General features: G+C 38.9%; 1 protein-coding gene across 2 annotated transcripts in view; it reads left to right on the forward strand.

The window, feature by feature from the left end:
* Positions 1–25,314, forward strand: part of IQGAP2 (IQ motif containing GTPase activating protein 2) — a 295,945-nt gene that overhangs the window by 216,132 nt on the left and 54,499 nt on the right. For both annotated transcript variants that reach the window (XM_059916596.1, XM_059916597.1), the window contains 7 exons: positions 2,769–2,859; positions 8,183–8,350; positions 13,458–13,600; positions 15,448–15,618; positions 21,693–21,776; positions 22,903–22,974; positions 23,640–23,709. In XM_059916596.1, the coding sequence (XP_059772579.1) occupies positions 2,769–2,859; positions 8,183–8,350; positions 13,458–13,600; positions 15,448–15,618; positions 21,693–21,776; positions 22,903–22,974; positions 23,640–23,709 (799 nt within the window). The remainder of the gene's footprint in view (positions 1–2,768; positions 2,860–8,182; positions 8,351–13,457; positions 13,601–15,447; positions 15,619–21,692; positions 21,777–22,902; positions 22,975–23,639; positions 23,710–25,314) is intronic.

Consider the following 25,314-nt stretch of genomic DNA (forward strand, 5'->3'; position numbering starts at 1 on the left):
AAAATTTACCATCTTAACACTTATGAAGTGTTCAACTCAGTAATGTTAAACACGTTCACATAGTTGTTTAACATGTAAGCTTGTATGTGTAGTTATATTCTGCAGGATATAATTTAATATGTAGTAAAAAAAAAAAAAACTGCATTATAACAAATTTTCCTATAATTAAGAAAACTTAAATGCTAAGCCAGACAACCCAATAGCCTGTTGACTATAAAAATGCAGCAAGAATCAGAAAATGCAAATTTCACAAGATTTAAGGTTAAGGAATAAGGTGGGAGGAAATGGATCTGTGTAAACTTTTCACATCTTGGTTGAATGTTATCACACCAAGAATTTTACAATCAAAAATCCGTGTTTAATACTTCAACCAAATAATATATGGTAGCACAAACTGAGATAGAATGCTATTTTATTGCAGAAATAATAACCAAAAACCACAAAATATTGAAGAGAAGTTACTTTTTTATTTAAAATTTTCTAGGAGTCATCTAAATTCAGGAATTTATTACTTGATTTTCAGATGGCCTACTTTCTGTTGACTTAAATAGTCTGTAACCCATATGTTGAACCTGGATGTTTAGCTGGAGGTAGAGTCACGGCCATCCTGTAAATGTCCTATTTCCAGTCTTCTTGTGAGCAGTTGTAAGGGAGACCTTACACTGGTAGGATTCAGTTTTTACTCTTGGTTTTACATTTAATTCTAGCAACCTTTACGTCAGTGGGTCATGATTTAAACTGTTGACTTAAATTCTTTTGATTTGCAAAGTCTCTCTTGGATTTAGCTTACAAAACTCATACTTTCAGCTTTGAAGTGGGATTGTAACTTCCTTCGCATCTGGGTAAAAGTTTGTACGGTACATCTTCTACACTAATAAGTTATGAAGGAATTTGGTAAATACCCTTCAAAAACAACCTGAGAAAGACAGAAATGAACTTGTATGGAGCTTAGTTTTTAGGCTATACCTTGGGGAGTGGTTGGGTTCTCTCTGGCTTAGAAGCAGAGAAAAAAATACTTTCTATTCCCGTCTCTTCATTCCTCTTCTAGTTTTCAACTTCCCATCTTGCTTCCTGTTTGAACCTTCCACATCCATTCTCCCAAAAAATGGAAACTCTTATTAGCTGATGGTTCCCATGTGGCAGATCTAGCTAAAGGTGATTATGGAAGCAGGAACCAAGCCTTCCTCAATGGTCTTCATTAGTCTGGAGGTTACAGGATGAAATAGCAGATATTTTGTCTCATTTTCAGAGCCCTTTCCACATATATCATCTCCTCTTAGCCTCTGCGGGAAATGGGGTTGAAGCCTGCCGAAGAAGCTGGTGAATGTTATTTCTCCTTCCTGCCCCCCATCCTTCTTGAGTCCTAAATGATGGAGCTGGTTCTCCATGGGTCCAGTGACCTACCTTCTCTTCATTCACGGTCTTGCTTCCGGCTCTAGTACATGACACTTACTCCTACAAATAGGCTAATGCTCCCACTTTTTAAAATGAAATGCCTCATCTTCTCTGAAAATATTTAATTTCTACTGCTAACAAAATTTACTTGTAATCTTAGACAAGTTTATATGAAACGCAGTTGCTGTCTGAAAGTCCTATTTAATTACATTATATCAGCACCACATTTGGAGTAAGATCATCAGAATCAACCCAAAAGTAAAAACTAGTAAAGATAACTCAATACCTTTTTATTGCTGCTACCACTTCCTTTCTGAAGCTATACTTAACTACTTGGTCTTTTCTCCCCCCTGCAACTCATCACTCCTAGTATAAATTAATCTCCTTGGCTATTTCTAGATTGTGTATCTACAGGTAATATTGCTCTGATCACATTGTATTATAATTATGTATTTTTTCTTTTCCATTATGGTTTATTACAGGATATTGAATATAGTTCCCTGTGCTATACAGTAGGACCTTGTTGTTTATCCAATAATTATAATTTTTTGATGCATCTGTCTCTCCTGCTAAACTGTTAGCTCCTTGAAGCCCATCACCATGTTTCTCTTTGGATATTTTTGTTCTTATATTTGTCCCTGTGTCTGATAAAATTCAAGTATCATTGTTTCCCACAAATTGAAAGTATTTCCATGGCACCCTGGGCCACCTTGGAAACCACAGTTACTGAGTGATTGGGGGAGAGAGTATTTGATTGACTAAGGTAGCCAGAGAAGGCTTTTTTGGAAGAGGTGCCATTTGAATTAAGGCCTGAATGATAAGACAAAACCAACAGCCGTGCAGCTGGGGTAGAATGATGTGATCTGAAGGAGGCTGGTGTGAAAGTCTGAAACAGTGAGTAGAGAAGAGTGAGGTAAAGCCAGAGGGGTCGGCAGGGCCAGATCATCAGATCCCCACAGTTCATGGGAAGGGAGTGTTGTTTCCTTCAAACTGCTGGGGAAAACCTTCTAAAGGAGTTTAAGTAGAGGAGTGGCGTGATGATCCATCCCTTTTGGAGAGATCATCTGGTTCTCTGTAGGGGACCACTGTGGTGAAAGGCAAACTTGGAAACAATGAAAGCAAGTAGGAGATCGAAGCAGCTGTCCAGTGAGAGATGAGGGGGGACTGGACTAAAGGGGTGGCCGTGGAGAAGGGAGAAGTGGTCCAGTTGGGAGTCTGTTTCATCAGTAGCTTGTACAGTTTGTGGCTGTGCTGGATAGTTGCTAAGTAAGAGTTTGTGAAGATTTTAATAAAGTGGCTCCTAAAAAGACGTTATTAATTCTGTTTCATCCTCATTCACTGTTCTTTCTTTTATTCTGTGACCATATCCTCAGGACCCTCAAAGTGCTTCTAAAATTCTTTGGCTGGATGAGATACAGCATGCGGTCAATGAGGCCAACAAGGACATGGACAAAGCAAAACAATGTAAGCCCTCACCTCCTTCTGCTGGCCAAACTTGCCTTGCTTGCGTCTGGTTATGCCCCTCAATTTTTATTTTAATTCCTAATTTTTTTAAAGTAGACCATTTTTAATATCTGAAAAGATATGGACTCTCTTACCAATTTTAATTCTTGAATGCATATTTATACAAAAATAAGATTGGTCGGTTGTACTGTTTTTAGCGGTTAGGTACTATCTCCAGCAAAATCTGAGATTGTTGCTGAACAAAATCCAGAAAGCAAAAAATAATTTCTCAACTCTTAAATTTGTAGTGTAATCAAGTCCTTTTTTATCTTGATCCTTAGAAAACTAGGCGGTTTCTGCTTATTAAATGCCTTCCATTGCAGTAGTCAGGGTTTTCAAAAAACAGAGCAACATATATTTTTTTTCTCTAGAAAAAACAGAATTACGTATATATATATATTCTGTTTCTCTGGAAAGTATGTAGTATGTGTGCTATCTACCTACCTATACACACACACACACATATATATATATATATATATATATATAGAAAGAAAGAGGGAGATTTATTTTAAGAAATAGCCTCATGCAATTGTGGAGAGGCTGGCAAGTCCAAAATCTGTAGGTCAGGCTGGTAGAGGCCAGGGGACAGCACTTAATCGCCAAAGACAAGTGGGTGTGGTTATTATAATGGACAGCTGAGTCGAAGCAGTAATTAGAAAAATGTGACTCACAGAGACCTGTAGAATTTGCTAATTGATCATGGTGTTCCTAGAAGTGAAATAGACAGAGAGTCTACTAAACTCTTACTTGATTTGCACAAGTGGAAGAAGAGTTCTAGGTCAGGTGAATGTAAGTATAACTTGAATCATAAAAAACAGAACGTCATGGTCCCTCCATTAGTTCCCAGACTTGAACCATTTACAGACCCAGAACCCCCTGAATGAAGGATGGGCTGGGTCCCCTTGGAAAAGGACCCTGCTACACTACCAACATGTTATACCCTACTGTGGTGGCTGTGCTGGGAGGAAAGGACATAATCAGACGTTTCAGAGATTACTGGACACTGACTCTGAACTGACACTAATTCCAGGAGACCTAAAATTTCACTGTGGTCCACCAGTCAGGGGAGGGGCTTGTGGAGGTCAGATCGTCACTGAGGTGTTGCTAAGGTCCGTCTTATAGTGGGTCTAGTGGGGCCTCAAACCCACCCTAGGATTATTTCCCCAGGTCCAAAATGCATAAATGGAGTAGGCATACTCAGCAATTGGCAGAACCCACATTAGCTCAAATGATAGTTGTCCTTTTTTTTAAGCATCTATTTTCACAGAAGAATAATAAGAAAATTCACATGACAATCTAAAATAGCTTCAAGATTGATATGCTAGGGACTTCCCTGGTGGTGTAGTGGTTAAGAATCTGCCTGCCAATGCAGGGGACACGGGTTAGAGCCCTGGTCCAGGAAGATCTCACATGCCACCAAGCAACTAAGCCCATGTGCCACAACTACTGAGCCTGCGCTCTAGGGCCCGTGAGCCACAACTACTGAGCCTGTGTGCCACAACTACTGAAGCCCATGTGCCTAGAGCCTGTGCTCTGCAACAAGAGAAGCCACCGCAATGAAGAGTTGCCCGTGCAGCAACGAAGACCCAACGCAGCCAAAAATACATAAGTAGATAAATAAATAAATAGATTTATTTTTTTAAAAAGATTGATATGCTAATACTCTACATATATAAATTACCTACATAAATTAAGATTCCTAAAGGTGCAGTTCATTAACCTCTCCATTCATGACATAATCAGAATCTATCCTGTTGTATCAAGTCATAGTCTTGCCCCAGAGATGTGCTTTTAAATGTCACAGGCATCTGTAAGGAACATCTGGTTTTTATTTCCTTAGCCTGGAAAAATATGTGTATTTCTCCAGCCTAATTTTTATACCCTTAGGATCTTTGAAGTCTTTCCATTCTAGCACTCTAATCCTTTTCTTTTTTTTTTTTTTTAATAAATCATCATTTGAGCTTCTTTTTTTTTTTTTTTTTTTAATTCCTGGTTGCGCTGTGTCTTCATTGCTTCCCCATGGGCTTTCTCTAGTTGTGGTGAGCGGGGACTACTCATCATTGCAGTGCGCGGGCTTCTCATTGTGGTGGCTTTTCTTGTTGCGGAGCATGGGCTCTAGGTGCGCAGGCTTCAGTAGTTGTGGCACGTGGGCTCAGTAGTTGTGGCTCGCGGGCTCTAGAGCACAGGCTCAGTAGCTGTGGCGCACGGACTTAGTTGCTCCGCGGCATGTGGGATCTTCCCAGACCAGGGATCGAACCCGTGTCCCCTGCATTGGCAGGCGTATTCTTAACCACTGTGCCACCAGGCAAGTCCCATCTAGCACTCTAATCCTTAAGAAAAAAAATAAAATTGAGTTGTGTACACAAGAGATTTAAATTTATATATAAGACTGAAGGCAGCCGTAGTTTGAAGAAACAGTTTTAAGAAATTAGATATCATACAGGCACTCAAATAGCCTAAAAAGGTTATGATTTTTCTCTTAAAGATCAAACCAGTTTAGAAGTTATTTTTATTCTGTGTTCTGCTTATATTTGGCCTGCGAATGTTAAGTTGATCCTCTTTAGACTCAACGTTTCTATTTACTATTAATATAAGAAATTTTCTCAAATGTGTGATTCTTTACTCCACACTTGCATATTTAAAATCCTTTCTTCTACTTCCGTCCTATCCCTTGAAAGAGTTGATACAGTGTCTTCTATGATATATAACAACAAATAGATGTTCTGAAGATAAAACCATCTATATTCTTATACTGAGTTGAGAATTTTCCAGTTTTATCAACAAGGAATTTAATCTTACTTTTAAAAGCATTCTTCATCCTTTGTATGAAGACTTAAAAACAGATTCTGATCACATGTTGCAATTATCAAACCCACTCCCAGATAATTGGATAAAAGAAAATGTGCTGGCCCATGTATTTTACCACAGGCAAGATTTAAAAGGGCGTAGTAACTCAAGACTCCTTCCTTTTGGCCCAATGTCCATTTTCACTGGAGCATCCTGCTTTCTTAAAGTAGGTTTTTCTCCATTTTTGACTCCTTAGAGCAATGTTTTTCAGCCTTTTTCCATTACTGCACCCTAAGGAATCTTTCTAGCCTTTTTTTTTTCCATGGTGCTCTTTACCATGACATTTTAATACCACAGATATATTGTCTACCTCTTTATGTGCCATATGTAGATCTGTGCTTTTATACATAAAAAGATTTTTTACTTTCTCCTCCTAAGAACCCACGTAAAGCAAACATATTTTTGGATCTCTTAGGAGATTTGGGGGAGGTTTTCTTCATTTGTTCCGTAGCAGAAACATACCTGACTTTCCGGATATCATTTATCTGTCATTCTCAACTATCGGGAACTTAATCACAACCCATAGATTAAGAAAAAACCAAGCAAAATAGCTGTCTCAAAGCCTGTGCACTACAACTGATTTTCTCATCTCAGTGGGGACCACCTGGATAGCTACTTTGAGCCTGTTTATTCTTATCTTCGGCATAAGGCTAATCTCTTGTATCTCTTCCCAGCTCAGAAGCCATGACCTACCAAGAAGTTAGGTGTTTGGGCTGCCCCATGCAGGCACTCAGACAGGAGCAAGAGGTGATAACTGACAGTGACGTTAGAGAAAAACTAAAAAGAAGAGGAATTTGAGGCCATTTGGTGCAGGAGCAAAGCAGCCCCAACACCTCCATAGTCCTTGAAGTTACCACTCACCGTATTACAGCACAGTTTAATTTTAATGACATGAAGGACTCTTCTGGCAGCTCTCGGCAAATGTTAAGCGCCTGATACGTCCCAGGGACTGTGGGTACAGTGACGAGCAGGATAGAAACTGTTCTGTTAGGGTTTTTCCCGGGGCTTTAGATTTTCGTGGCGCATGATTCTGTTAAGATGAACGTTGGCACCTAAAGGAGTCAGCTTCAGTTATCTGGAAGATTAACCCATGGACCCACTGCTTGCACATCAATACATACATTTGCAAGAAATGTATGCCTGCGTAATATCCCTCTTTTAAGGAAAACAGCATTTCACTGGGTTCGGTGAAGCTGTCGGATGTAATTCATGTGAGGATCCTTTGTCATTTCCTTGTTCTTTCCACATCTCTCAGACCACAGACGTCTCCAACACCAGTACTGCCTTCTTCTTGTTCTGCAAAGCTTTCCTGGAGAAGAGGAAAGGGGGGCAGCTCACCCATTCCCATTAACTTTATATGTGAAACAACCTACTGCTGTAGCTTTTGTTCAGCAACAACTGGAGTTGGCTGTGGGAGGTCTTTACTCTTCACGTGCTCCTTGAGATTTGCATGACGTGGACTCATGGCTGTCGAAAGTCAGACTCTGTTTTTCTTACCATGTCAGCCTTCACAGTTCTATGCACGTGTGAGCATAATTTGATGACAGCAATATACCGTTTAGTATTTGTATGGCAGAGTTTGACGTGTGTGTTTAAAAAGAAAGAAAGAAAAAAAAAATCCATCTCTATCCTCTCTTTTCATCAAGATGTTTTTTCATCTAGAAAGTGTTTAACCTGGTTTCTTCCATTTTTTTTTTGTTCTGCCTTGCTTCAGTGCATTTATAGGTTGTGAAGACAGTAGGTCCATTGGTTGGGCCAGAATATCCTCACCTGGAACTAAAATAGATGATAAAGGATTCACCGCGTTAACTTTCTTGAGGAAACCGAGAGTCCAGTGAGGTTTTATTTGTGGGGAGAGGCAGAAATGTGAAATGGGATAACATGCTTTCTAGGTCTAAATTGGTTCCATAATTAAGTTTCTGGACTCCACTGCACATATCCACCAGCTGTGCCTGTTGCCTTTCTAGAGCATTTGTTCAGGTTGCTAAGGACAATCTTAAAAGTATACTTGCACTATACCAGAGAATTTCAGGATTTCTGTGGCTTAGATAGCATTTCTAAAATAAATACATGTCTTCATAAAGCTAGTTCTCAAATACTGATTAATGACCTGCCTAAGGGCTGCATATCTACTGTCAATACGTGTCCCCCCCATTTCACAGATCACCACGGTGAGCAGAACGTAGTGCCTCGATATCACACAAGAGTAACCAGGAAATACTGCGATTTTTGATAAACAGTGCTCCTATGGGATTTTATTCCTCTTAACAACCTGAGCAGTTGGTGACTCTCTGGGGCATACGTAGTGCATACTCTCAAAGGGTAAACAGGTTTAATACCAATGCATTCCTAAAAGGTTGAATTATATCTTTGCACGCCTCTAGGGTGAGTAGAAGACAACGATTAACAGAAACATTTATTTTTCATTACCCAGGGGTTACACTGGTCGTTGATGTTAATCAGTTTTTGGAGAAGGAAAAGCAAAGTGATATTTTGTCTGTTTTGAAGTCTGCCGTTGGTAATACAAACGATGTAATGCCCGAATGTGCTGACAGGTACTATGACACCCTTGCGAAGGCAAAAGAGCAAAAATCTAAAAATGGTAAGCTTCTTCATCGTTTAGCACAAACTAAATTGGCATTTTGAATATGATGGTTTCTGTGGTATTGTGTTACCTTAATTTTAAGACAGATAATCGCTTTCAAATGAATGTTTCTGAAATGTTTATCATCTCTGGCAAAGGAAATTTTTTAGGTGTTGCTTTTCCTTTTTTGTCTCTTGGAAAACTGTGATTAACTTGATGGCTGTGTGTGGGTGCCATATACTTGAGAAAATACAGTATTAAAGGAGACTTTACAGAAGGTAGGGCAGATATAGGGTAGCCTCCTCAAAGACATCTCCTGCTTTCCTTTAAAAGAGTTATTGTCTTTCTCTCAAACCTTAATCCTTGTCCTTTTGCCCCAGAGTCCCCATGCTTCTAAAATGGAGTTCTGATAGTGTCTGTCATAATGAAAGAGTCATATCCAAGTGTATGGATCTTGGAAATAAATACTGGAATCGCTTCTCAAAAAAAAAAAGCAGACTGCTTCCTATAGATCTTGCTGTTGAGCCATCCCTGTAGTGGTACAAACTGATTTTTACACTAATATTTATCTCCATCCTTTTGAAACAAATGACACATTATTATACAATATTAAGTAGAAGTAAAAAGTAATTTTGAAAGTACAAAATAAGCAGCAAATTGGTCTCCAAGAGCCTTGGCATATATTTATGCCTGTTCAATCCAATGGCAGATCATGAAATATTAGCTGTGGAAACTGTGTTTTAGATCATGAGTTTAAGACTCATTTTTCAGATTTAGAAAATCACCTTGATGACATTTTGGACAGAGGGAGAAAATGACAAATCCAAGGAGATTAATTTTTGGCAGAGATAATCCATCATCTCTTTAGTAGATTTTTGTTGAGCACTTGCTGTGTCCTAGTGTCAAGGATAAAGGTGTCTCCTGACTCTTAGGCTGGTGTTTACTTGTACCACATCATGGGTCATGTACATAGTACTATTCATCTTTAGGAAACTGCTGTGACAATATATGGCCTTAGAAGTGGAACTTAAGGAAAAAAAAAATTTTTTTTTTTTTTAGTTCACTGGAAGTCTGTCCGAAAGTACCCTATGTACTTCATTGTAAATTAGTCTGATGTATTTCTAACTTGGGAATTCTACCCTCCAATTCTGCAAATTTTCTGTTAATGAAATGGAAACGGGACTACTGGCCATCCGCTCCTACTTGGCACCTGATCACCCTTGAGCCTCTCTCTGTTCCCTTCACAACTCTTCATCAGGAGTTACTGTAGTGCCCCTACCTCATCCTTTATGAGGAAAGAATTGTACAACTGTATTTATGCAGGGGTGAGTTCCTAGAGATGACCCATCATAATTTCAAAATCATCCTGGCCCAAACTTAGTTTTATCTTCTTTTCCCTAAACTTGCCTACTCCTCTTCCCAAGTGCCATGTCCTGGTCAGTGAAGAAAAAATGTCCCGAGGTAGCCAATTTAGAAACCTAGGAGATACCTTAGATTCATTTTTTTCTGGAAACAAAAAGAGAGTTGGGACTTTGTTAGAGATTGTGTTGAAGCTATAGATCAATTTGAAGCATATTGCCATCTTAACAATGTTAAGTCTTCTGATCCATGTACATGGTATGTCTTTGCTTTTAATTGGGTCTTTAATTCTTTCAACAATGTTTTGTAGTTTTCAATGTATAGGGCTTGCATTTCTTTAGTTGCATTTATTCCTACATATTTTATTATTTTTGATACCATTGTAAATGTTGTTTTCTTAATTTTACTTTGGGGTTGTTTATTGCTCACATATAGAAATATAATTGATTTTTTTATTGAGATATATCACATACCATAAAATTCACTCTTTTAAGGTGTGAAATTCAGAAGTTTTTAGTTAACACTAAAAACACCACCACTAGTTAATTTGCCTTTTAATAAAGGATATTTTTTCTTATAATAAACAAAGCCCCTTACCTATTACCCATTGCTCCCCACCCCCAACTTTCAGCCCCAGGCAATCGCTAATCTACTCTCTGTCTCTCTGATTTTGCCTCTTCTGGACATTTCATATAAATTAAATCATACTGTGTTTGGCTTCTTTCATGTAGCGTAATGTTTTCAAAGTTCAACCATGTTGTAGCATGTATCAGTTCTTCATTGTTTTTATGGCTGATAATATTCCATTGTATGAGTATGCCACATTTTGTTTATCCATTCATCAGTTGATAGAATTTAGATTTTTTTCCTCCAGTTTTAGCTATCCTGAATAATACTTCTGTGAACATTTGTATACAAACTTTTGTGTGGGCATATTTTCATAAAATTGATTTGTGTGTATTGATTTTGTATCCTGCAACCTTCCTGGACTCATTTATTCTAATAGTTTTTTAGTGGATTCTTGGGCTGCCACCTGTTGTTATAAATAAAGTTTTATTGTAATTCAGCCACACTCATTAATTTACATATCGTCTCTGGCTGCTTTCATGCTACAGTGGCAGAGTCAAGTAGTTGTATGAGAGACCTGTAGCACACAAGACTGAAAATATTTACTCTCTGGCCCTTTATAGAAAAAGATTGCCAACCCCTGTTCTAGGAGGAAGAGGAAAAACTTTCTAGCCAATTAAAGACTAACTTTCATTCCCAATAGAGCTGTGAACATTGTTTGGGGGAGTGAACAGGATGATTTATTCTTACTCTTTCACCTCTGATTCTAGGATGTCTGTTTTTTCCCACACAAGCGTTCACTCTTTGGTAGATCACTCAGCCTTATTGTTCAGTTTAGGTCTTATGATTTTGTCTGGAAGGCATCTAGAAAGTATGCTTCCTTATGGAATGCTCACCACCTCTTAACTCACGGGTATCTTTCTCTTGTATGGTTCCTCAGAGGCCCGTAATTAGTCTTTTCCCTAAGTAACAAACCAACTGCATTTCTCCTGTTCTGGAGATGCCCTCCTCAGCCTTTGATCTGACTCTAAACTCATACTTGATGTGAAAATGATAAAATTCTCTTTTTCTATTATCCACTGACATCCCAACTCAAATAACCCTTACAGTGCCAATGTGGTTGTCTTTTATTTATTTATTTATTTATTTAGTATTTTTATTTTTGACTGCGTTGGGTCTTCGTTGCTGAATGCGGGCTTTCTCTAGTTGCGGCGAGCAGGGGCTACTCTTCATTGCAGTGGTGCGTGGGCTTCTCATTGTGGTGGCTTCTCTTGTTGCAGAGCACAGGCTCTAGGCGTGCGGGCTTCAGTAGTTGTGGCACGGGGGCTCAGTAGTTGTGGCTCACAGCTTAGTTGCTCCGCAGCATGTGGGATCTTTCTGGACCAGGGCTCAAACCCGTGTCCCCTGCGTTGGCAGGCGGATTCTTAACCACTGTGCCACCAGGGAAGTCCCAATGTGGTTGGCTTTTAACCAACTAAGAACTTTTTACATCTCAATTCTTATGAAAATAAAACATACCCATTTTCACCATCTTTATTTGCTTTCTTTCCTTCCCACTGAGAGAGTTGCCTTAAAAAGGGTTTTCATTCTTCTGAAGGCACTTGTGAATCTGACAACTGTTGGTGATTGAAAATATAATGATTACTTGTGATCATCCTAATTTGACTATACAATATATTTTCTAGTAGACTAGCATTTCTAAACAGATAACAACTGCCTGACTTCCCATTTGAAGAGAGATGTATCTCTGTTCCTGGGCATTGACAGAACAGTTGAGGGGCATTAAAAACCAAGTAAAGAATCAACACACAAAACCAGATAAATAATCAACACACATTAAATCAACACGCCTTAAAGTTATCTCTGCTTAGATATTTGAATCCATTTAAATATTCTTTAAGGAAATTCAGTCAAATTTTGATTTACCTATAAAGGCAATTAGTCTAATGCTCACTTGGCAGCAGTTGGCTTAGCTTGGTCAGAAGTTTCTGTTTTTATTTTTATTGTTGTTTTTAGCTCTCTGATCTGGGACAAGAATCATAACCATTCAACAAAATAAATAGATTGCTAAATAGGAAGTATAGCCCATAAATTCGTGAGAAGATATTCTTCTTGGCCAATTTAAGCCATGACTGCCATAGTTTTGTTTTGTTTTTGTCTAGTATCCACCCCACGCCCCCGCCAAAAAATTAAGTTCTTTCAACATTTTTTTTCTGCTTTTGTGTGGTTGTGTAGAGCAAGATGAGTCAGAGGGACCAGGAATTTTCCTTTTCCCTGCTTAGTGACCTCAGAGGTTGTGTATGCCATTTTGTGCTTTGAATAAAGTTGTCTGCAAAGATGAGTCACTTCTGCTTTGGTTTAATGCAGATCATTAAATAATGGGTTCTCGGGACTTCCCTGGTGGTGCAGTGGTTTAAGAATCCGCCTGCCAGTGCAGGGGACACGGGTTGCATCCCTGGTCCGGGAAGATCCCACATGCTGCGGAGCAACTAAGCCCGTGCGCCACAACTACTGAGCCTGTGCTCTAGAGCTCAGGAGCCACAACTACTGAGCCTGCGAGCCACAACTACTGAAGCCCGCGCACCTGGAGCCCGTGCTCCACAACAAGAGAAGCCACTGCAATAAGAAGCCCATGCACCACAACAAAGAGTAGCCCCCGGTCACTGAAACTAGAGAAAACCCGCGTGCAGCAACGAAGACCCAGTGCAGCCAAAAATTAATTAATTAATTAAAAAATAATAATAATAATGGGTTCTCCTTAAATAATGGGTCACAGCCATTGTAGGTCACTCCTTTTCAAAGAAGTTGCTGGAAGCCTTTCTAAACAAAGACGATTCTTCCTCATCGGTCTCCCCTGTCTCCTTGTGGTGCTATTCACACCTACCTGGGGTATCCATCCTTGTTTGCTTTTCCTTCTTGTTGGCCATTTGCAACTCTTTTCATCCTCATGAAAAATTTGGTATGCAGAGCCAGCATTAGATATTACTCTCTCCTTCTTTTTCTTTGGCTTAGCAGGGAGCTGCCATTGAATACATAGAATTCATTCCATTTTAATGAGTCCTTGCTAATAATTTTAACACACTATCTGAATGTTTGGTGAAAAACATATTCATTCAATTAATTTACTTATTGAAGAAACTACATTAATGTTGAAAGTTTCCATGTTCCTCTCTGGAATTTAACAAACCTTTTTCTTTAGTGTCTACTGAAGGTTCGTGGCTCAAACTCAACCTGCAGGAGAAATATGATTACTACTACAACATCGATTCAAAAGAGAGTTCCTGGGTCACACCTGAATCCTGCTTGCTTAAAGAATCATGGCTCATGGGAAAAGAAATTGAGGTAGGAGGTTGGTGTTTGATGGGAAGGTGTACTATATAAAGATAAGTGTGATTGCTTTTCTACTTTTGAATCATGCAATTGATGGGAAGAACTAATTTATTTGAAGACTGGATATGGAGTAAAGTCTTCACGAACTACAGCTGGACGTGGCTGCATGGTTACTGACTTTTAGAATGTTTTCCGTGTGTCAGAGCAACACCAAACAGAACTAGGGAATAAAGCTCTTGCAGCTTCTTTAGGATGACAGATTATCCTAAGAAATCAATCTCCAGGTTTTCCTTGACACCAAAGCTCAGTTAATGGTAATTCCTTGGTTGTAAGTATTCAAAATGTCTTACTTCTTTCCCCCCAACCTCAACCTATAACAAAGATACATAGGTCTATTCAAGTGAGTAATGCTTCCCCAGGAGAAATACTCTTGAAGGAATGTTCACCAAGATTGCTTTGGACTTGAGACCAAAAGTTGGACCCGGAAGATGTGAAAATTGCTCTTTGATCCAGGCATTGTAGTGTGTTTAAAGAGAAAATACTTCTAATAATTGAGTTCCATCTTGAAAAAAATAGAACTCACAAAGGTAGATCTTATAGAACTGTTCACAGTCACCAGCATCAAAGATACTGCAGGGTAGCAGTATTGTGGACAGAATCACCGGTGCGGTATTTACCAAAACTCGGAGGAAAAACTGTGGCTTGGGGATGACAATGCCACAGAAATCCTGAATGACAAGAAGATAGTGAAAAATATATTTATTAACTAATTTCAAATGTGTAAAGTTCCTACAGTTTATAGGAAAATGGCATTGTGGAAATGAACTATTAGTGCTGCTTTGTTGAAAAATGAAATTATGGCCAGTATTTAAAAACCATATGCTCTCATTGAAAAGATATGTCAAACTGTGAAGAAGCAGCATTGAAGGGTTAAACTCAGAGCCAAAACTGCTCGTGTGGCATCCAAAGATGCCCTAGGTATAACTTTGTGAAGTGGAGTATCAGGATTAATAAAAAGTGGAGGGTCTTTGCTGTTAAAAAAAAAAAAAAAATTCTAGTCAATCAAATTACTGAATTTATTCAAGAATGTACATATGTCTTCTTAAAAGTATTTATGCATCTTTTATATGATTTCACTTTTAATTGTTTAAATTAACCATCACTGAGTCCAGTCACACTGGATAAGAGACATCCGCCATAGAAGCGAGTCCAGTCTTTGCTTGCGTCTCTCAAAGAACATAAAAGTAAACCCAGTTCATCATCCACATGAAGACTCCTCACAATCCCCCTTCTTCCTTTTTTTCTCATTCATCTAGGTTTCCCTGTCTGCCCGCAATAGCACTTATCTTTCCTCTCCCACCGCCTTTTCTTCAGCTCCAAGTCTTTTATTTTCTCCCAAGTTTATTTGAGTTTTCCCCTACTCATTGCAGGGATCTGCCTCCTCTGGCCTGGGCAAGAAAAGCCCAAGGACTTCATGGGCACTGCGGTCTTTCCCTCAGGAGAGGGAGGAGGTGATGCATGCTCTTACTGTAATCATCCTTGTCTCTTTTACACTCTGAGGAGATCAGGCCTCTTGCCTGGTCCCTGCCAGCATCATCTATACATCTCTACCTCCAAATCCTGAGACCATTCAACCTCATTCTCATACCATCTCAGCACAAAGTTCAGAGGATTCCAGAACCATATCACTAGAGAGAAGCTGAGCCAGTTCATCCCTCGGCTCTGGTCAGATCTTTTTTACACCAAGCCAGAAAGAGCTATGCAGATCATTTTCTGAAAGATAACATTTCCAGAAGCTGTTCTCTATGCTCCTTTCATCTGATGTGTGAAGTGTAACCATAAGAAATATCTCTTGCCAGGACATTATTGAGGAAGTCACAGCAGATTACATTCGTGAGAAGATGTGGTCTGCTACCGAAGATATGCTTCTGTGCTTTCAAGCCGCAACCTCAGGACCCCTCCTTAGGAAAGAGTATGAAGCTAGGAAATCATTTTTGTATGAACAAGAAGAGCATGTGACCAAAATACAGGTATGTGAGTCACCTACCACTTGTTACCGAAAACTGTCATTCCATGAAAATGTTTTATTTGATAATAGGACAGTCAACTACCAGCATTCTAATAAACAAATGTGACTGCAGGTTTTGTCCTTAATCAGTGCCTCTGAGTCTACTTTATTGAAGACTCCGAGATGGGAAGGATGTTGAATGATTTTTCACCTGTGGTCTTCTGGGAAGTATTCAGGACACTGTGAATAGTCAGAGTCAGGGGAATACCTGAGATCAGAGTTGAAATCCTGTTTCTCTAAAAAGGCGGATATTCTTGTGTCACCTACTGTCTGACCTCAGGTGCTTTTGAATTGGTTTCTTAGTGGTTAGTGGATGTTGAGTGGCGTCTGAGTTTCTATGCTCTTGTAGCCTGAAGAACAGAATAGCTCATGAAATAGATGTAGCATCTCTGAGGCTGTCTTCCCTCTTATATAATCTCCTTCTTCATTCAGGCCTGCAAGAGACATCCTCATTCCCGACCTTTTTCTTCTTAAGCTTGCATGACTTGTCCAAATGTTCTGGTTGGCAGGAGACGAACTTGCTAGATTTAGATGTTTCTATTCTGTGTTCCCCTAGCATCCTCTCTCAACGACCACGCTGGTTTCCAAAAGGCCATGTGTTTGTTCCTTTTTCTGCATCCAAAGTGATACTGTTATTGATGGACAGAGTTTGGTGGGTTTTTGCTTTGGCCGTAACTATTAAATTTCCAAAATTGAAAGGTTGTAAGTTGAAGGGCTTCTCTTTTGTGATCATTGGTGTACTGGTCTGCTTCCCCACCTAACTTTAATATTGTGCAGGGCAGAAGATGAGTTTTTAAAACTTTTGTATTCTTGTGTCTTGCATATGATAGGTGCTCAAATATCTGAGTTTGCTCAGAGCTTAAGATGTTAGAAGGCAGGAATGATTAATTTTTTAAAAGAAATTTCTTCTATAAACTTGATACTCAAGCTTCACTGGTGGCGCAGTGGTTAAGAACCCGCCTGCCGATGCAGGGGACACGGGTTCGAGCCCTGGTCTGGGAAGATCCCACATGCCGCAGAGCAGCTAAGCCCATGTGCCATAACTACTGAGCCTGCGCTCTAGAGCCCGCAAGCCACAACTACTGAGCCCGCAAGCCACAACTACTGAAGCCCATGCACCTAGAGCCCATGCTGTGCAACAAGAGAAGCCACCCCAGTGAGAAGCCCATGCACTGCAACAAAGAGTAGCCCCCGTTCGCTGCAACTAGAGAAAGCCAGTGCACAGCAATGGAGACCCAATGCAGCCAAAAATCAAATAAATAAAATAACTAAATTTAAAAAAAAAACAACTTGATACTCAAAGGATTTTTCTAGGTGCACCCCTAAGTTTTCCAGTTTATTCCTTCTTTAAATAAATGGTAGACAAAACACACAGGAAGTGAACAAAATCTTAAGTATAACATCATCTACACTGAGGCTGAGGCTCTACTTTTGCGCAAAATTCGAAGCGTGTTAGCCAGTGTGACACAATTTGGACCAACCTCAAGCTCTCCAGTCTGCCCAGAGCTGTGTTATAGTTGGAAGACACTCTAAAGAGCCCTCTAGTATAAAATCCGCCTGATATTAGGACCCAGGGCTAAAATCATGAGAGAGCTGGGGAAAAGACGGAAACAGTCACCTGGAGCCTTTCCTGCCCACCTCAGTGGAAGCAGCAGTACTGAAGAAGAAGCCATTACACTATGAAGTCACCCCGTGATGACTTCTTTCCCCCTGCTTCCGACAGTTTTCTAACAAGGAGGGCATGAGGTCTAAAGTCAGGCTGTAGCCTGGAGATGAATATGGTCTGACCCAGAAAACCAGAAGACCATTAACCAAAGGGCATCATGCTAATCTCATTTTTTGCCAAAGTGGCTGATTCATTCTAAGTTAGGGGAATGATGTCAAATCTGTGGAACAGCTCAAACTTCTTAGCTGGCTGCATCAACCCCAGACACAGTAGTCTCAACAAGTTCAGAGAGAAAGCTCCCAGGCTGAGGGGAACCACACCCCAGCTCCACCGTGCTACCACCGACAGTCTCCTCCCAAGAAACTAAATATGGAACAGAGAGTATATGTCATCAGTAGCCAATCCTTTGTCTCAAGTGCTTAGGGGACAAGTCAGAAGGTACCCAAGTAAACACAGAGGAAGGTAATGAGAATCTATTATAACCATATTATATTTGAACAGTAAGAAAGCCCTGATAAAATGGCCAACATTTAAGAAGAGAGCCAGAAAAAAATCTCAAACAAAAATGAAAATTTTATAGCAAAAAAAAAAGAAAAATGGATATAAGTTGTAAAACATAAATTAACATCTAAGGATTCTCATATTCCAGGAGACAGAAGAAATTTTTATACTGAAACTGCTTTATGCTTTTAAGAAATTTAGTAAGATGCATGGACTTAATGAAACAAGACAGCGTGATAAAATGAAAAGATAACGCATAGCTACAGAGAGGAAGAAAAATGACATCCTAGAATGTGAATGAACTTATAACTGCAGAATGTAGCGCAGACACTGAAAGTGATGGAAACACGTGGAGAACTTGAGAAAAATCACAGAAAAAGCTAAGAATAGATGACTTAAAATACATTTTCTCATCTGAAGATGATAATACCCATTTTATCGCAGGGTTGTAGGGATTAAATGGGATAATACACATAACAGACTTTGCCCAGTATGTAGCTATTAAGTGCTCAACAAGTGTTCGAAGTGATGAGGCGGGAGAGATGGTGACTCACAGGGCAGGTAGTGGGGATCCAACATCCAGGCGGTTGGATGGCCCAGGAAGAGATCAGAAAAATCAAGACAGGAAAAAAGAGTTAGCTACAATATTTTTTTCCTTGAACTGAAGAAAGCTGAAACGCCACTTTGTAGGAAAAAGCATAGTAGTGAAATACCAGAACTTAGCCCTGAGAATTACTAAATTATTGAACTTCAGGTCAGAGAGTGCCACAAGCATCGGGGCAAAGAAAAAGAAACAAGCTTCTCTGAAGCAAGTGCAGGTTGTCAGGAGCTGCGGCAGAATGTGGGGTCAGGAGGAAGGGGGTGACCTGATGGGACAGTCCTTCATTACATTGTTGGAATGTAACTGACTACTCTTGCAGGTTGCGGGATTGTACCTTTAAGCAGAGTGAGAAAAGAGGTGAATATTTAGGGTTTTCTTGGCTAACAGAGAGATCACAGAATTTGTGCTTCAGAAGTTGGTAATTTGAATATTACTATCCTGAGTGCCCAATTATCAAGCAAGGCAACCAATTTAGCAAGCCAGATTTTCTAGAGATTGACAATTAGAATCTATAAAACAGAGCAGTAACTTCTGAGGTCTAGGTATCTTGGGAAACTCCTTTGTTACAGCTGAATTGCACAGAAAATATATTTATGGTAACAAAAAACAAAACAAAAACATGGCTATTATAAACTTTCACGCAAGTTCTCATACCAATCAAGAGAGAGATTGATGTTTTTGTAAACGCCTTGTCTCTAATTGTTTATAAAAAGCTGCTTCTAAATGGCTTTATGGTTTAGAATTTTGTCTTCTTTTGCATTTTTATCAGTAGCTCCTTCCTCCCAACTTTATACTTATAATTGTTTTTAATAAAGAGCCTCTAATTAGAAGAGCCTGCTGTCTCTGGGCCTTGCACAGGAGTTGTGCTGTTAGCACAGAATGAGAAAAGCCAATCCTGAAGAAACTAAAACTTACAAACTAAAAAAGAAGAATGTTAAATTTTGACAAATAAAATAGGAAGCCAGTAGTACTCTGCTTCTATAGACCAAAACTTCAAAACCCAGCCAAGTTGCCTTGGTTTGGAAAGGTAACAATAAAAATATAAATGTAGATTCCAGAAAAATCTACATAATCATTAAAGAGATGAAGTACAAAATGAAATCTTCAGGAAAGTACTGTTGGTGAGCATTGAATCCTTAGGACATTAAAAACATAGTACAAAACGGACAAGTGGGTTCATTCCACTAATGCAAACATGCTTCAATATTAGATCTTCTGTTACTACAACAGATTCCTTATCCAGAATCTTTGGGAATCTGAGCTAATAGAGATTAATAGTGTTTCTGGAATTGAGATAATTCCAAAAAAGCAGAATGAGAAATTGAGCTAATCCCAGTATCTTGGTTGCCTTTCAATTTGGATCAAGGAATGGGGTGTATAATATTATTTGCACATTTGCACCTCTGTGCTTTAAAACAGTGTTAGCCACAAAAACACGAGTCACCATTGAGACCCATCGTGACAAATAAGTTACTAGTTAGATTGCCATTAGTATGAGTGCAATCACAGTTTATCACCATTTCCCTATTTGTCAATATTCTGTTCTCTACGTACTTTCGGTATTACAAACAATGCTGCAACAAAAATCCTTACATATTGTTTTCCTACACAGGTACTTATATTTCCTTAGGCTAGGTATATTGAAAATTAGAAACACTGGGTGAAACGCTAAATAATTTTAAATTTGATACTGCTAAATTCCCTCCAAAAAGGCTATATTCTTTTGTACTTTTCCCAACCCCTACTCCCCATCTATGTTTTTTTTCCCCTCACTGCTTGGCAATGAGTGATGTGACAACTTTCCCAAAATTTCTCAGACTGATATTCAAGGCTCCCTCAAGCTTAGAGCCATCTCACATTTTTTGTAGAGGTTCCCAATGTTTGTAGAATTGTGTTCTGTGGTTCCCTCTTTCAGCCAATTCAAGCTACCGTCTCTCTTCCAAGATCCCTCATAGTTTTTGACCCATATGCCTTCTTGTTTTCTAGCACTATGATGGATTGCTTTAAAAGCCTATTTGTAAGATGTTTCCATTGGTGGAAGCTGGATAAAGGGTACATGGAACTCAATGTATTACTGTTGCAGCTTCCTATGAGTCGATAATTATTTCAAAATTAAGTTTTTTTTAAAAGCATATTTATCATTTCTAGGGATTTAAATTGAGAGGGGAAGTTTGGAGCAAGTACTCAGTTGGGTACTTATTCCATCATGACTGTTTTGTTTTGAATCATTACCAAAAAGTACATTATTTTTTAAATGGCAATAAAATTCTGCATACCTTTTTAAAAAGAAAGAAGGAATGAGGTAGATTGATTTATGCAGATGTGAAAAGAAATTTATAAAAAATAACTGGAACAAACAAACAAAAAGCCACTTGATTTTGGGGAATTCCCTGGTGTCCCAGTGGTTAGAACTCGGCACTTTCATTGCCGTGGCCCGGGTTCAGTCCCTGGTCAGGGAGCTAAGATCCCGCAAGCTGCGCTGCGAGGCCAAAAAAAAACTTGATTTTTTTGTATTTGTCCTTTTTTAACACAGAACTTGTATTTCATTTCTAACCTGAAAAACAAAATCAGAGAATTGGAGTGAATTACAAAGATATGTTTCAATAAAAAGATTCTCAAAAATGAATTGGAATAAACTTTATAACAGCTATGGATTTATCATCCTAAAGATACCAGTTTGTGTCCACTTTTTGCAAATGTTTCCTGTAAAAGTTCTCTTTGATGGTGATAACCTTGTAAAGCTATGTTGATGAAGCCTCATTAAGCTTTATGTAAAAAATAGATGCAATAATAAAAGATCAATCACAGCACTCCTGTTTTCAGGGATCCAGAGTCATCTTCCTTTTCAGTCTGGATCACAGTGGCCCACTTGTTGGAGGAAAGCTAATTACTAGTCATTATTTTGAAGCATCTTATATTGTTACCAAATAATACCAGCACCCAATTGATCTGTTTGTATGTTTGAGGGCAATTCCATATTATTATCACTTCTCATCACCAAGGGCCTTGGTAAAATTAAACTTTCAAACCAGAAACTGGGCTTGCACCTGGTAATTCCTTTCCCAAACTTGGGGCAAGCCTCAGGTGTGAGCTGGTATGCTCTGCCCAGTTTAATGTCCACCCCTAGAGATGGTGTCCAGATGAGATTTGGAAGGGAGGATCCCTGACATTGTCCCAACTCAGTGTCTCCTGAGATGTACTCTGTCCTTGCACTTTCTAAAATAAACTGTTACATGTAAGTAATTCTGTAACTCATTATTTTCCACAGGCTTTTTGGAAGGGACATAAACAGCGGGCCTCATATATGCACAGGCGACAAATATTCATTGATAATATTCCTTCTGTTGTGAAGGTAAACACCCTTTCTTACCTTAGTGCTTGACTTAAACTTTTCCCTTCATTTTCATTTTGCTTCTAGAAGACAGACTATGTTTGAGCCTTGACATCAGAAGCAAGTCCTGGGTTTGAGTCATACCTCCACTACTCACTTAGCTGATCATCTTCAAGCAAGTCCATCAAAACACTCTATTGTCTCCAGTTCTTTATAATATATGCTCTTTCTCTAACAAGTCCAAATTGATTATTTAAATTCTGGAGGAAACCCAGCTTTATTTTATGTTCTTCTTATGGTCTTCGCTAATAATGTTTAGAATGCTCAAATTTAACAGTGCAAACCTTAGTTGTAAGGCAAATGCAAAGCCAATGACAAGAGAAAGTAGAGCTAAGTTAGGGCCTAACTTCCCACCAGCTTCCCACCGAGGCTGGTTGCTCTGAGCTTAGAGAAAGAACACGCATTGGAGTGCCCACTGTCTCAGAGCTGAAAACTAAAGAACTGTACGGCAGTGAACTTGTAGAAACTTGGAAATCCAGATGAGAGTCACAAGAGTGGGACTGGAGAGAGATGGGAATTAGATGAGATTTGTTAAGACTTTTTAAACTGTGAGGACAAAGAATGACATGTTCTAGACCCCTTGTGCATTACTAGCTCCTGAATGAAATGTCCTTTGCTTACCCTGGAACACATGCTTATTCGCTTAAAAAACCGTGGGTCACAGTTGGTCCCTCGTGAGACCTCTTGAAATGTTTTCCTGTAAAGACCTAAAGAATATTCGCTGCGTTTAAGAGATGTGGGAAGCAACCCTGAACTTAGTTTCTCATTTGATCCCCTGACCCGTGGCAACTCTCAGCAAAATGCCTTGCCCGCTTGGCTTTAATTTACTGAGATTAAAGCAAAATAGTACAAAGAGCTACATTACCTTCCCCACCATAACGTGTAACATGTTCTGAACCCCTAGGAGAAAAAGCAACGAAGGAAGTAGAAGAAGAAGATTAGGCTTTAGATGTTTATTAGTTGGTAGGCTGCTAATTTTTACTTTTTTATCAAATTATCTATCAATATTATTTTTAAAAGACTCCATAAAGAGATATGAAAGGTTATCTGGTAATTGCCTGGATTTCTCTTTTTAACTTATTTTTAGATTCAGTCCTGGTTCCGGATGGTAACAGCACGAAAGAATTACCTCTCACGACTGCAGTATTTCAGAGATCATGTAAGAGACACGCATGTGGATATTTATCCTGGCTGAGAATGAACTAAATGAATACTTTGTTGAATGTTAGCATTGAATGACTTTTATTAAATGGTGGAAATGAACACTAGGAGGAAAAAATAGGTTTTAGAACTCAATGCGATACTATTTGGAGGCTTCTTACATTTTTTTATTCAGAACTCGGGTTCAGAGTGAGACTTCACCATTCAGAACTGGAAAGGAAATGGGTGAGAGAAAACTGATGTGGGCTAGTAATGCCAGGGAGAAAAGATTCAACTTTCCAAAATGACTTATAAAGTGCTTATTACTGCTAACCGATTAATTTAAATAGATGCCCGCAGGAGGAATTTTTTTAGGATCTTTGAAGAATAGATATGTGAACATAGATTGGACCATCTAAATTTGGTGGTAAAATTCTTTTCCCTTTTTAAATCTCTTTATTTAAACAGTCCCTTTGCAATCTTGTTTATATTTTAGCTAACTTATCTGCCCCTTTCTTCAAAGAGAATGCAAAAATAAACATTGACTACACCACATCTAAATACTATCAGTTCTAAATAGTGTCCCTTTTGAAAACGCTGTCACTTCTTAAATAGTTCTAAATTCTAAAATAGTGGAGTAGATGGGACTCTGGGAGGTAGTGACTGGTCTTATTTTTTTCGCAGAACAATGAAATTGTGAAAATACAGTCTCTATTGAGAGCAAACAAAGCTAGAGATGACTACAAAACATTGGGTAAGTGGGAGCATTCTGAGACAAATTATCCCTTATTAACCAGGCAAGGACAAGTTATTTCCATCTGAGTCACTTCAGTGGCTGCCCCAGAAACAGAGGATGCCCGTTATTTCCAGTAGATTTTGACCATCTCAGACCCCAGGTTCTGAACCAGTACACAAAGGAAGATGTGATGACAGGAAGTGGACCCTTCTATCTAAATGGAGTGGGGTAAATGCAGTAGATGTGATTTCTTCTTCAAAAGGAATGGACTGCATGGGGTGGGGGGATAAATTAGGAGTTTGAGATTAACATATACACACTACTATATATAAAATAGATAATCAACAAGGACCTACCGTATAGCACAGGGAACTATATTCAGTATCTTATAATAACCTATAATGAAAAAGAATATTAAAAAAAATATATATATATATCTGAATCACTTCACTGTATGCCTGAAACTAACACAACATTGTAAATCAACTACACTTCAATTTTTAAAAAATGGAGTTGGCATAAATGCTGATTTTTTATATTAAATTTGAGCTAGAGGCAGGAATCTAATGCAAAAGAGCCAGAAGATAAGCTTAAATTTGAATACTGTTTAATTTATTGCCTGGCCTGTGATTTTTTTTCCTCTCATTTTTTTTCCTTTCAATAAGTCAGATCAGAACTGCTCTGGGCTTTGGCAAATAGGGTGGCTTTGTGGTAACTGAACTGTAAATTTTCATTTCTTTCTCAATTCAGCATCTTCATAAAACGAAGGCATTTTTTTAAGCTGAAAAACAGATCACTTTTATTAGTCTGTCATGATTCATTTTCACCCATTCCCTCCAGAAAGGCACTGAATGCATTCAGGTTTAAAAGTTGCTGGAACCGTAATGTGGCCACTTGTAAGTGCTGACTGTTAAGTTGTGTGGTTTCCTGAAATGAAAGTACCACAAAGTGGTATGAAGATATCATGAAGATGCCAAAAAGCCAGCTGTTGATAGAGGAGCTATTACATTTGAGCCATAATAATTAGTAAAGCTAAAATATTGATTTGTTTCTACCAGGCCTGTTAGCACATAAAATGATACACAAGTTCTTCAGAGCCAGGAGAGAGAACTTTAGACACAAATGCGGTGGCTTATGTTCTCTCAGCTACATGAATGAGCTCTGCTGTGTGGCTCAGGCTGTTTCTGAAATGGTCATGTCATCAGCAACATCTTTGCTGAAATAGAAGGAAAATAAATTCACATATGCTTCAGTGATCAGGAAGAAAAGGGTCCATGATCCAAGGTAACTTGGAATCTAGTGGAATATGAGGTATTATTATCCAGTAAATTCTGAGCCTGGAAGCAGAATTGGACCTCTAAAGCTTCCTAAGGCTTTTCTTTGACAAGTACCAATAAAGACCATCAGATGGGGAACAACAGTAATACAGATGACTCTAGATTTGGTTGCTCAGGATGAGTTCATGCTGTTAATTGTGTTGTTGGTTGAACTCTGTATTCCTTAAGTGTCAAAATACCACACAACTAAACAGAAGTATAAGGAAGCTTGAGTAGGGCCTTGGAAGTAAAAGAGAGGATGGTTATTGAGGCCGCCACAACTGGGCTGGGCTCTCTCAAGTCATCT

This window comes from Balaenoptera ricei, chromosome 3, assembly GCF_028023285.1.
Source record: "Balaenoptera ricei isolate mBalRic1 chromosome 3, mBalRic1.hap2, whole genome shotgun sequence".
NCBI lineage: Eukaryota > Metazoa > Chordata > Mammalia > Artiodactyla > Balaenopteridae > Balaenoptera > Balaenoptera ricei.